The following is a 13,827-nucleotide window of genomic DNA, read 5'->3' on the forward strand; positions in this document are numbered from 1 at the left end:
AAAAAGGGGGGGGGGGGGTATAGAGTCACTGCACTTGAACTATCTGTGAGTGAAATAAATGCCATGATGATTAAGCAAGTTCTTCTTTCAACTTTTCCCGGTTAGGGGTCGCCACAGCAGAACTCCGGTCCTCTAATGATTGGCAGTAGATTTTTTTACAGGTGCAGAGGTGCCAGCTCGACGCCCAACTTTCAACGAAGGCACACCCATTCTATGCATGTCTTTCGAACACCACTCGACCGCGAGGAGGACATGCAGACTCCACAGAGAAGGCGCTCCAGCCGAGAATCGAAAGGGAGAACCTCTTGCTGTGAGGCAACAATGCTACTGCTGCACCACCGCGGCTTCCATGATGACTAGCTTTAAAGCAGTTTTAGGTTCTGATAATCACCAGGCTGTGTGAACCTTGGCTGTAGATGATTGTCACCCCAACCCCATGTGAAAAAAAAAATGGAAAAAGGGTTGCGACTTGATGAATAATTCCAAAGATAGAATGGATAGCATAGCTGGAGGAAAAAGTATGGCAAATGTAAATTCTGACAATATAAAGCTTGGTGATGAAGTAGTAACTGATGATTTTCCCACAGTTGTTACAACATCAGATTTGAATACTAAGCTGCTACTAGTAAGTAGTAACAGCTTTATGATTAGTTCACGGTATAATGTTACCAAGAAAACAAATGTCACCATAACATGCTCATTTCAACCAACTAAGAATGAAGAATTTTTTTCATCAATGCAGTAATAGACAAAGTAAGTTCCATTTGTTAAAAGCTTGACAGATTGGAAGTAGCAGTGAATAGTATCTGATGCAGGAAGCTATCAAAGCGATGGGTGAAAGGTAGAAGGTAAAAGATGCTCGCATGCCTGAGTTGCAGGATCAAGCTGACTTGGCAGAACACCAGACCGACATTCTAAAAATAAAATGGAGCAAAAAGAAAAAGGGTGTAGTGCATTGCAGAGTAAGATGCTGGATTTTGAGACAAGAATGCAAAGGAAAATTCTGAAAATTCTTGGCATTCCTGAAGATTGGGGTAAAAGAAAAGGATTGTTTAACATTTTGCATGCCATGTTTTTTTCTGTCCTAATGCTACCAATTGAAATGGATCATTTTCACAGAACATCTAATTTTAATGTAGTCAACTTTATAACAGAGCCCATGACCTGTTAGTCAGAAATTTGTAAACAATGCTGACAAAAAGAGGATTCTTTCAGTGGCCATAATTATACATTATACAATGTTTTTCTTTATAATCCTCATGTAAACTATGTGTGGAACATTATCTTTGTATAATCTGTATGTAGAACTTAATCTCTGTATAATCATTATGTGGAGCTTTTCTCCCCAGGACTCCATTGAAAACGGGTTCTTTTGGCCCAATGGACTATCCTGGTTAAACAACTGCAAATAAATAAATAAATAAAATAAATAAATAAAAAAAAAGAGTTAACTATTGATGGCACTAAAATATTGATTTTGGACTTGCTAAGTGAGCTAATCAAGCAAAAGTGAGTGTTTTCAGGCATTGTACAGAATATCTGGCAGAAGCATTCAAAATCTTCCTTTTTGTTTATCCAGCTAATTTAAGGTTGGTATGGAAACCTGTTCCCTTACTATTCTCAATTGAAGCTGAGGCTAGGCACAAAATTACTGTTTTGGGCATATGACTGCTGTCTCCCTGCCACTTCTGCAGTCTTACCTAGCTATTTTCTTCAGTCAAGATAGACGTTTCATATTCTTGCTATTTTTTTTTTTTTTGGCCACAGTCATATTTTCCTTTCCGGATTTTGTATTCTACGCATGGGATCTACATGAAAACTATGCTATTAAAAGCATATGTATTATAATTAAATAATATATATGCATCTTGATATTTTGTTTTTAAATATTAATAGTGCTCATAGCTTTTTAAAGTTGAAGAAGGTTTTGCAATTTATAAAAACAATTCCTCAGAAGAGTTATTTTGTTACAAGAAACTCACACTGGTGAGCAGTGTACATTTATGTTAAGAAAAAATGGATTAAAGCTGCTCTTGATATATAGGATTATGATTGGGTCTTTGGTTGTAACCTGTTTATGTGCTTGAGACATGGGTGCCAAGAAATTGTTCTCAAGATGAATCTTGGGATTTGTGTCAAGAACACTTAATAATAAGTTATGATTGGAGATCTGGTCCTAATCGTTGTAGGGCATGGAGATTTATCTGCCCCATGTATTGCTAGTTACAGAAAACTAACATTAAAAAAAATAGTGTTGTGTCAGCTTTGATAGCCATTAAAGCAGTGTTGAAGTGGTTAATGTCCTTACACATTCCCTGTCTAAGGGAAGCAGTTTGTTCAGAAATGGTGGCTGGAATGTAGTATTCAGAATGCAGACATAGAGTTGAAACAAAGTAGCTTCATGTTCTGATACTGCTGTTTATGGGCAGCACTCACAGCTTTTTCTGCTAGATGATGTCTTAACAGCACATAGGAAGTTCTTAACAGTTGTTAAGCACCCTTTCAAATGTTGTTATGATTTCGTTTTGTGGTAGAATAGCACTGAATCACTATGTTATTTAACCATTATTAAAGTGCAATCTCTACTCTCTACTCACTTCAACTTCAATGCAACTAGAACAACAGGAGTAATGATTAAGGTTAAAGCATCATGTGCTGGTGCCATTGAAGATGTTCAGTATGAGCTTAAAGGGTGCATATAAGCAAATACTTTGATTTTTCAACTAACAGTATTATCAGTTTTTTTAGTATATCCACAGTTAGAAAGTATTTGAGAGATATTACAGAAGTTAAATAAATCCTCCATAATTGTAGGTGATGATAGGAACACTGTTACTGATTCTGTTTTAGATAGATTGCTTCCTGCTATGAAAAGCAGATATCATCTTCTTCTTCTTCTTTTGGCTTTTCCCAGTTAGGGGTCGCCACAGCAGATCACCTTGTCCGCACATTGATTGGCAGTGGAGTTTTACGGTGTCGAGTTGCCAGCCCGGCGCCCAACCTTCCACAGAAGGCACACTCACACGCACACCTAGGGCCAATTTAGAGTATCCAATCCACCTGCAGCATGTCTTTGGGATGTGGGAGGAAACCGGAGCACCCGGAGGAAACCCACGTGACCACAGGGAGGACATGCAGACTCCGCACAGAAGGCACCCCAGCCGAGGATCGAACCGGAGAACCTCTTGCTGTGAGGCAGCAATGCTAACCACTGCACCACCGTGGCCACCCTAAAAGCAGATGTCATCAAATAGCCAAAAAAAGAATGACTGTAGCATAACTCCAAGGACATGAAAACTTATTCCAGGCAAAAGCAGACAAGGTTAAGCATTTTCATCCCACCAAGGGCTTCATCAGAACTTGTATGATAAAATGATCCGTAAAGCAAGTAACAGCAGTAGCTCAACTGGTAGAGCACTTATTTTTATGTCAATAAATCAGATGTTTGTAAATTCTGTTTCTACACTAGGTGCTTCAGTTTACATTTCAATGCTTCCTCTTGAAAATATGAAATATCTAAATGGATCAATACATGCAAAAAAAATGTGATATTGTACCATGTGTGATAAATTATTACAATGCGTTATGATTAGAGAAAATTTATATAATAGTTGAGTTAATAATCCACATTTAAGAGAATATACTCATATTTCTCATACCCCAAGTTAACTTCATTTATTGATTTATGTCCATTGATATTTTCCTGAGGGGAAGTTTTAAGAAACTAATCCCTGCATCATTCTCTGATCATATGCCCATCAGTTTAAACCAGGTATAGATACATTTGGGAACACTAACTCATCTTTCGCTGTCTCCTTTAAAATAAAATGGTATGCCTTTAAAGCAACAATTTTCAGATGTGCTATATCTGGCAAAAAAGAGAAATCTGATTTAATCTCCAGAATCGATTGCGTAAAGTACGGTGTCCTCTTCTATTTTCTTTGATGCCACATGTGCATGTACCAATGCATAATGGCCTCCCTGGCCATCTGGAATAAGTCTGTTCCCAGGAAATCAGGTGACTTAAGAAGATGTGGCACAGGCTATTGGATTATGTGCTAGGACTTAAGATGAGAAGATATGTAATGCAAGAGAATGTCTACACTGATGACTGAAACTTGTTAGAATGTTCAGAGGTCTTCTTTCTTAGGTGAGTTATGCATCATGGCAGAGATTTCAAAATTAAGTAATAAGCATCTTGAGTTTTTCAAATTGAAGTAACTTGAGGTTTCACTGTGTAGCGATTCATATAAAACAAACAAGTGGAAAGCTCTTCTGGCAAGATTTTGAACTGAAGAAGATGAGCAAGTCATAATTTAATCTACAATTATTGCATTATTTATATGTAAGAATTGTTTAGATGCATTATGAGACCACATCAGTTTTTATCAGATATGGCTGTCTATTCACAGAAGCTATGTTTAACTCAGGATAGCTGTAAACTGAGTTATTACAAGTAATTGATGGGACTAGCTTGCTTTAAGTATCAAATAAAACATTTCTGACCTCTTTGAAAGGCACATTACTGCTGATGTATTATTAGTACTAATTTGATACTCTGTTGTCAAAAAGAAATTTTGTTAGGGACAGAACAGATAAATGATCCTCACAGAAACACCATAAAGACCAAGAAAGAGACTGAAAGTGATTTGCATTACCTTCCTAGATTCGTCTTTTGCCAGATAGTACAATGGGAGATATATACACACACACACACACACACACACACACACACACACACACACACACACACACACACACACACACACACAGGTTTCCCCGGTCTTGACTGTTACAGGGTATATTTGAGACCATCTCATTAATACTTTGTCTCAACTAGACTGAATGCTATAATTAAATCAAAAGGTGCTTCAACAAAGTATTAGTTTAAGGATGTGCACATTTATGCAACCAGCTTATTGTATGTTTTTTAATTTTTATATTTTTTCCCCTAACAGGTTTGTTTTTCAGTTGAATTGTACGGGTTATAGGTCACATTAAAGGTGGGAAAAGTTTTGAAATGATTTATTGTGGTCTCATTTTTTTATATCACAAAAAACTGGCATTTGAACAGGGGTGTGTAAATTTTTATATCCACTGTATGTACATGTATATGTATGTATATATATATATATATATATATATATATATATATATATATATATATATATATATATATACATATACGTGTGTGTGTGTCATTATTTAGTGACTTCAGTCCTCAGATTAGCCCAGTGATTTGCCAGAAAACCACAAATTTGAGGAATAGACCAAACATATGAGGCACAAATCTGGGCTTTCTGTGAAAATCCGGACATATGAGAGGTATGGTACGGGCATTACCGTGCGTCACCATGCCTGGATACATCTGTGCAATTTTGTGGAAATCTTCAAGGCATCCTTTATTAATGCCTCTTCCGATGGTTTCACACTGTTTGGACCCAAGGTTAAAGATATGCTTACCAGGAGTGAACAAGATGGTATGACCCTGTCTGCCGTAGGAATGTTTCTCCACAACAAAAAGATCCTATTCCAGGCCTCGGGGGGGGGGGGGTGTTAAGAAAATGTGGCTCAGGAAATCAGAGGGCTTTCACTATGACACTCCTGGAGACAGACCCCCCCCCCCCCGAGACAGAGGGGGAGGCAACCCAAATGGATGTCACTCCCACAGGCTGACCACAGAATCAGGGATCTGATGTTATCCAAGTCATCATTCTTCACCATAGGGTCTAGGATCCGATATCAGATCTGAGCCAGCAACATACTGCAGACTGATCCAAGGCTCTAACTTCTCCCTCTCCCATGATGCCCCGCTGCCCTCCAACCCCAAAATTTCATTTGCTGTGTATCCTGTGCAGATGTGTTTCCATTGGCTCTAGCTATTATAAGTGTTTTCATACTATTTTCTTCTAACTTCGGGTAGTTGTTAGTATACTTTAGTGTTGTTAATCATTTTCTGTATAGTGTGTTACTTCTCCTTCCTTTAGCTTAGATCTTTAGTGATAGTATGCGTTGGGTTTTGGCGCCCTTTTTTATAGCCATTAGAGCTGGACTGTTAAAGTTGTTGGTGTGTCCAGTGTCTTAGTGTTCTTAGTTTAGTTGTTTTGATTATGGCTGATAAGCCCTCAGGCTTTAAGAAGTGCTCCTCGTGTGGACGGAAGAAGCCTAATTCTGACTTTCATGAGGAGTGCTTGTATTGCTTGCGCAGTTGGAAGTTGAATGCAACATTTGTGCCACATTTAACCCCAGGATCTTGGCAGAGCACCACAACAAGCTCTTGCTAAATGGTCTGGCTCAGGGGGGACTCTTTGTTTCCCTCTTGGATGCTTTCTCTTCAGATCCAAAGAGGAAGAACCCTTTTTCCCAGCTAGCTCCTTCTAAGAAACTGTGGCTGTCGGATCCTAAGTCTCCAGATCCGATCCCAGCCCAGTCTATCTCTGATCTGAGAGCCATGGAGCTGTCTCTCAGATACAGGGCCTCTCCAGATCAGAGGCCCTCAGTACTGACCAAGATCAGGCCAGTTCATTGGATCCGTCTGCTAGGCCTTTGGGTCCAACAGGATCTCGGATCTAATCAGAGTCTTAGAGGCGGTAGTTGTCCCATCTACCTCCAAACAGGTGATGCAGTCATCTCAGAGACATCTGAAACATCGCAGCAGGTCAAGGAGATCTTCCTCCTCTAGGTCTGGACAGGATGATGAGGAGCTTTCTCAAGGCCCAAATAGAGTTGGAGCTCCTGGCTTCACCTGCCAATCCAACTAGGGGGCCTTCACCCCTCCTGGTTTCTCATTCTCCTCTTCCAACCCCAGTGGCTTTGGAATCTAGGGACCTAGAAAAATGCAGTCAGATTCCAGTGAGGCTGAGTATTCCCCCTTTCTTGACCCCCTCGGGGTTCCTGGCTTATTCAGTTCCCACTCCCTCAGGATGAGCCCCACAATGGAGTGGCCGATACCAGCTCCACTTGGGGGATCTGATACCAACAGCTCGGATCAGTCCCTCCCCCTCAGCACTTCGGCCTTAGATAGCTCCGGGCCAGTATCATCCAGGGGTTGTGATGGTGTTTCTGGACTCGTTCCTCCTCTCTGGGGGACTTCTTCCTCGAATGTGGGAGATGGGCTCACTTCCAGCCCCTCGGCCTTCCAGGTGGTAGAGAGGACCTTCTCCAGGACTGGAGTTTCCTCTGTCGCATCTTCCTGTCCCTCTCTGCCTCTCTTTACTTCTGCTGGTAAGGCCTCCCATCCTGTCCATGGTCACCCCTTCCAATCGAGCCTTAAGGGGGTTTCCTCCTTTCAGGAGTCCCTGACTCTTCCAAGTCCTCCCCACAGCCCCCCCATGGAAGAGGTATATCGTAAGAGAAAGCTCAGGAGGAGGCACTTGGACTCCCCCATGGAGTCCCTTACTGAGGACATGGACCTCAAGGAAGGGAGACGGGTCCCCCAGATCTCTGCCCGAGGATGTCTCCTTTGGATACTTCCTTGAAATCTTGAAGCAAAAGGACGGATGGTCTCTCCATCCCCTGTCTTTGGAAGAGTCTGTGTTTCTGAAGCCCTTCGGGACAAGCTCGTCTAACTTCTGGGTCCCTCCCGCTGATGAGTTAGTAGATTTGATCGCCAGCAGGGCCTGGAAGGAGCTGGACATAGTGGAGCCAGTTCCAAAAAGGGCCAACAAATTTCTTAGCCCACCTGCAGACTGTTCTTTCTGGAGCAAAGGTGTCCCAGTCGATGCCATTGTGGTTGCAGTCGCCACTAAAAAGAAGCTAGCAGAGCAGAGCTGCACAGTCTATCCCCCAAACAGGGACTCCTGGGCGATAGACCATTTTGAGAAGCATGTGTATACCTCAGGTATTTTTGAGCTGAAAGCAGTAAATTACTTGGCACACTTTACCCACCTTCAAAGAGATTTGGTCCAAGAACTTTCCACTTCCCTTGCAGAGATGTTGCCGGCAGAGGACCTCAAGAAAGTGTCTCCCAAGCTATCCACTCTGACTTCCCTCGCAAATTCCTCGATGAGGTTAATTTCCACTGCTGCAGAAGCTACCTCTTGGGCAGCTGGTATCGGCATTGCTTTGAGGTGCTATGCCTGGTTACGTTTACGTGGGTTTGTAGAACCCTTCAAGGCATCCTTTACTAATGCCCCTTTTGATGGTTCTTCTCTTTTTGGATGTTCTGTGAAGAACACTTTGACCCACAGTGAGCAGGAAGGGAAGACTTTGTCTGCAATGGGGATCAAGTTTACTGCTCCCCAGAGGTCCTTCACTAAGATCTAACAGGGAACTAGGAAGATGTTGTTCCGTAAGTCACAATCTCCTTCCAGGAAGTTCCTGAGGACACCTCTTCTAGAGACTGAAGGAGACATTTCAATGACCGATGATGTCCTTGAGCCAGGGAGGGTCCACAAAATCAGGGCACCATGAAACCCTTCTCCGAGCAGCCCTATCAGTGCTCCTGAAATGGTGCCTAGCTGATCTGCCATGGAGGCTGCTGGGATTGCATTTCCCTACACCCACTAGCCTGGACAAGTATCACTTCCGATCACTGGTTGTTAAATATCATTTCCATGGGCTAATTCATTCCCTTTTTGGAACCCCCTCCAGTGAGAAGTTACCTCCCTGATATTCTACCCAGTCAGAGGGAAATGGCCTTTGAAGAAGTTCAACAACTTCTTCTAAAAAGAGTCATCCAAGAGGTCCCAGCAGGAGAAAAAGGATACAGTACTTATTCTTGCTACTTTTTAGTGTCAATAAAGATAGGGGACCTACATCCTGTTTTTGGATCTCAGTGAGCTCAATCTTTCAGTCAAGAAGTCAAAGTTCTAAATGGTCACTGCTCAGTCCATTCTGCCTATCTTATGCAAGGATGATTGGATGTACTACATAGATCTCCAGGATGTCTACTGTCACATCAAGATAGACAGGCATTCCAAGATACATCTTCACTTCCGGCTAAGAGCCAATCATTACCAGTTCAGAGCCTTACTCTTCTGTCACATCACAGTCCCCTGGGTGTTTACCAAATGTATGGCAGTGATAGCAGCTCTCCTGCGACTGCAGGGGTTTCAGGTCTTTCCGTACCTCAACAATTGGCTCCTCACGGCACCTTCGAGGCATTGACTGATACAAGCTGTTGATTATGTTCTTCCCCTCACCGTCCACCTTGCGAAATCCAATCTGATCCCCACACAACAGCTGGAATTTAAAGGAGTTCAGTTAGACTCCATTTCAGAGATTGCAGCATTACCTATGTGCAGAATTCAGTTGATCCAGGAACAGGTCACACAGATCTTATGTAGTCCCCAGTAGAGACCAAGTTACATATAAACGTCCTAGAGATGAGAGCAGTTCTTCTATCACTGCAAGCCTTCCAGGACTGCCTCCCTCTAGGGATGATTGCAATTCAGACAGACAAACATGGCTGTGGTCTGGTATGTCAACAAACAGAGGGGAACACATTCTTACATGTTGTGCAGAGAGGCCATGAGAGTGTAGGAATGGGCCATGTCCTCCGGACGCTTTCTTCTTTCAATGCACATACCTGGGAATTTCAACGTGTTGGCCTACAGGCTCAGTAGATCAAACTTGAGTCCTCACGAGTGGTCCCTCAATCCTTCAGTGGCGAAGCAGATTTTCAACTATTGGGGTCAACCGTGCTGCGACCTTTTTGCTTCCCCAGCCAACCACAAATGCAGCAGGTACTTTACCCTGATCCCCCCCCCCCCCAGGAGATTCACTGAGGGATGCCCTAGTCCACGATTGGCCTCCAGATCTCCTATACACCTATCCTACTGTTCCCTTAATACCCAAGGTTCTGCAGAAAGTGCAGTGTCTGAAGACATCCCTTATCCTCATTGCCCCTTTCTGGCCTTGTCAACCATTTTTACCCTTCATCAGGTCTCATCTGAAGTATCCACCATATAGGATCATAGGAGGTTACCAGGCTGTCAGCCCTGAAGCCCTTATAAGCCTAGCCAAGAGTTTAGCCCATGTTTAGACAAATCAGCACCCAATGCCCCTGTCCAGCAGGGACATGGGTGGAATCTCAGGGGTATATTTTCCATTTCCCATCCAGTTATCCAGGTTGCACTTAAAAAGGAGCAAACAGATACTGTGCTTGATGTGGAGAGGGAGTCTATTCCATAGATGAGGTCGAGTCTCTGGGACACAAATCTGTCCTGCCAACAAGTCTTGTTGATGTCACAGACCAGGTTGAGTCTGTGCTTGTGGCTTACTCGAGTGGAGCTTGACCTGCGGATATGCAGCAGTCCCATCAAGGTGGGGTCCATGATAGTCTTGTGTGCCAGACAGAGGTCACCTCTGAGGAGTCTGTATAAAACTGAGTAGAGGGTTAGGGCTTTTACCCTATCTGTGTATGGATGTTTGAGGCCCTGGATTCTCCTGCTGAGGAACCTCTGTGGTCTGTCCAGCTGCTGCATGTGCTTTGCAAGGTACATGCCAAAAGGTGTGCTATACTCAATAATCATGGGTACTGGATCCCCGTCAGGATCTGATTTCCCATCCATCGGGGCTTCCTCTCCCAAACCTTCGGACTCTTCATCTAACCACATTGTGTCTTCAGTTCCAGTGATTATAAAACAGTTCAAACTAGCATCTTTCATTAAACGCATCATTCTAGCCTCCCAAAAACCTTCCACTAGAAAGGTTTATAGTAGTAAGTGGAAAAGGTTTTCTATCTGGGCCAAGAGCTTCAGTTTCAGACATACTTTTGTTCTTGTCCTCCCTTTTCCAAGCAGGAGCAAACTTCTCTACCATCAAGCTTCATTTGGCAGTGATTTCTAATTTTCATGAGAACTCTGTTTACCTTTTCATCTAGGTTTTGTAAAGCATTTATGAAAGGGTTCTTCCGGCTTCAGCCACCAATTAAGGCTCCTTCACCTCCTTGGGACCTTACACTGGTTCTGCAGTCTCTGACTAGAAGTCATTTTGAGCCGGCAAGTTCTTGTGATGTCAAGTTACTGTCTTGGAAGATGGCTTTCCTGGTGGCTATTACCTCATCTAGGAGGGACTCAGAACTGCAAGCTCTTACCATTATTCCTCCTTACATGATTTTTCACAAGGACAGAGTCACTCTTAAGACAAACCCCTCCTCGCCCAAGATTTCTTCTGAATCTACTCTGAACCAATGTATTCAGCTTCCAATGTTCTTTCCCAACTATTCCAACAAAGGGGAGTACATTCACAATACCTTGGATGTACACTGTTCTACCTGCAGAGGACCAAAATTTCCGTAATTCAGAACAGCTTTTTGTGGCCTTTTCCCCTAGTAGACGTGGTCTTTCAATTTCTAAGGTCGCTATTTCTAAATGGATCTCTAGCTGGATCTCTACTGTCTATGACCATAGCCACCCTAGGGTTCTAGGAAGAATCAAGCCTCTTTCTACAAGGTCCATAGCAACTTCTTCAGCCTTTTTGGCCAGGCTTTCTATTGATGACATTTGTGCTGCTGCCACTTGGTCTAATCCTCACACATTTATTTCTCACTACAAGATAGATTTGATTTCTAGGAGCAGGGCTTCCTTTGGCTCCACAGTGCTCTGGCATGTCCTTCCTTGCAGCCTCTCAGGGTACATGGTAGCTGGGACTCTGACCCTATAGTGATGAATGATGACTTATATAACATCAGATTAGGAGTTATGTACTTACCAAAACTTGGCATCTGTGTTATCCTATGTCATCATTCATCACATTTTTCCTTCCCGCCATCACCATCCCCCTATTTTTGTAGTAAATGGAGGAAGTCGGGGTGTTTTCCCTTTAGTCTTGCAGGAGTAGCCTTGAGGTACACTACAGCAAACATGACGTGAGAGTTAGGGGGCAGTGGGGCATCATGGGAGAGGGAGGAGCTAGAGCCTTGGATCCATCTGTAGTATGTTGCCTTCTCGGATCCAATAGCAGATCCTAGACCCTATGGTGAGGGATGATGATGTAGGATAACACATATGCCAAGTTATGGTAACAACATCACTCTTTTTTCTGTGGTTCCTTCACTGAGAAACTCTATGTGCCCCCCTGAGGTATTACCCAAATGCTGCACTCTGCAGGCATTTGAGGGACACCTATCCTTACACCCACAAACCAAGCAAATCATTTCTTCCAATTCATGTGTTTTAAGGATAATCACCAGACGGCATACAGTGCCCTTTTTGTATCCTGCAAAGAAAAGATTAAACATTCCCAATACTCCACCTGATCAGTTAGAATCTGCAGCAACAGAAGTTTCAAAGTCACTAGAAAAAAGTCATCCCACAGGTTTCCTCAGACCAGTTAGAATCCACAGTCTATTCCAGATTCTTTTTGGTTCCAGAAAAGACAGGAGACCTCAGGCCAATATTGGATTTCAGCCTCCTCAGTCATTTTATCAGAGATAAAATTCTGGATGGCCACAATACTGCCCATACTACCTCTCTTGAGGAAGGACAATTGGATGTGCTGTGTAGATCTCAAAGATGCCTACTAAAACATAAAGATGCAAGGCAATCCAGGAGATTTCTCATTTCTGGCTGGGGGCCAAACATTATCAATTCAGGACACTGCTATTCAGTCTCACCACAACCCCCTGGTGTTCACCAAGGTATTGGCAGTGCTAACAGCTCACCTATCACTGCAAGGGATCCAAGTCTTCCATATCTAGACTATTGACTCCTAACTACTACTTCTAGGGATCTACTGCTACAGTACCAAGCTTTCCTACTGTGTCTTGCAGATCAGCTAAGGGTAACTATCAATCAAGCAAACTGCCCCCTACTCAATGAATATAATTCATAGGACATCATAGAACATCAGATCAATACAATTTCCTACAGCAAGAATACTATCATTAATGCTTGTGGCTTTTCACACATTACATTGGAGTGTTACAGTGCACTTTGTCGATCCGATGGTAACAGAGTTTTCATCCCTTCCATGCCAGAATCTGCTTCATTCAAGTATACAGAAACTACATATTGTGGAGGATAACCTGTCAGTTGCAGAAGTGACACCCTTCCGTCCACTGACCACCCCCCCCAGGTTACAGTAACAACTGACTCTTCCCTTCTTGGTTAGGGGGGGGCATTTCATTGGAAGATGGTTCAAGGAACATGGTCACATACAGAAGCTAAACATCAGTATCTTGGAGATGAGAGCAGTCTTCCTAGCATTTCAGGCTTTCCAGGACTTCCTACCCAAGGGTGTGATTTACATCCAAATGGACAATATGTCAGAGTTGTATGGTACATTAACAAACAAGGAGGAACATGATCATATTCAACTTTGCTGGGAGGTAATGTAAGTTTGGCAATGGGCAATGGCTTCCCATGACTTTATGGCAGCAACACACATTCCTGGGATGTCAAATGTACTAGCAGACAAGTTGAATAGGTGTACACTAGTACCTCATGAGTGGTCTCTCAGACAGACAGTGGCAACACAAATTTCCAGCCACTAGGACTAGCTTTGCTTGTACCTGTTTGCCTCCTACCTGAACAACATGTGCAGTAGTTACTGTACCCTCATCCTTCCACAGAGATGGTCACTAAGAGATGCTCTAGTCCACACTTGGCAACTGGGTCTAATCTCTGTGCATTCCCACCAATGCCTCTGTTGACAAAATTCATAGAGAAAGCCCCAAGGTGCAAGGTTAAGGTGATCCTTATGGCCCCATTCTGGCACCAGCAGGTTTGGTTCTCCTTCCTTTGGTCTCCTTTGCTACATTCACCATGGGTGCTGGATCACATTCTGGATCTTCTGAAATGGCCATCAGGGATGCTTCTACAAGATGTACAAGCCCTAAAGTTAACCATATGGATGTGCTTCCATATCACTGTTGCAATATTC

At 43.0% G+C, this 13,827-nt stretch overlaps 1 protein-coding gene across 1 annotated transcript in view; it reads left to right on the forward strand.

Moving 5' to 3' along the window:
* Nucleotides 1–472: 472 nt before the first annotated feature.
* LOC122814917 overlaps nt 473–13,827 on the forward strand; it is a 278,216-nt gene continuing 264,861 nt past the window's right edge. Inside the window, exon 1 of the mRNA XM_044087181.1 lies at nt 473–625. Within this exon, the coding sequence (XP_043943116.1) occupies nt 473–625 (153 nt within the window). The remainder of the gene's footprint in view (nt 626–13,827) is intronic.

The sequence above is a fragment of the Protopterus annectens genome, chromosome 11.part0 (genome assembly GCF_019279795.1).
Source record: "Protopterus annectens isolate FY-2018-M chromosome 11.part0, PAN1.0, whole genome shotgun sequence".
In the NCBI taxonomy this organism is placed as follows: domain Eukaryota; kingdom Metazoa; phylum Chordata; order Ceratodontiformes; family Protopteridae; genus Protopterus; species Protopterus annectens.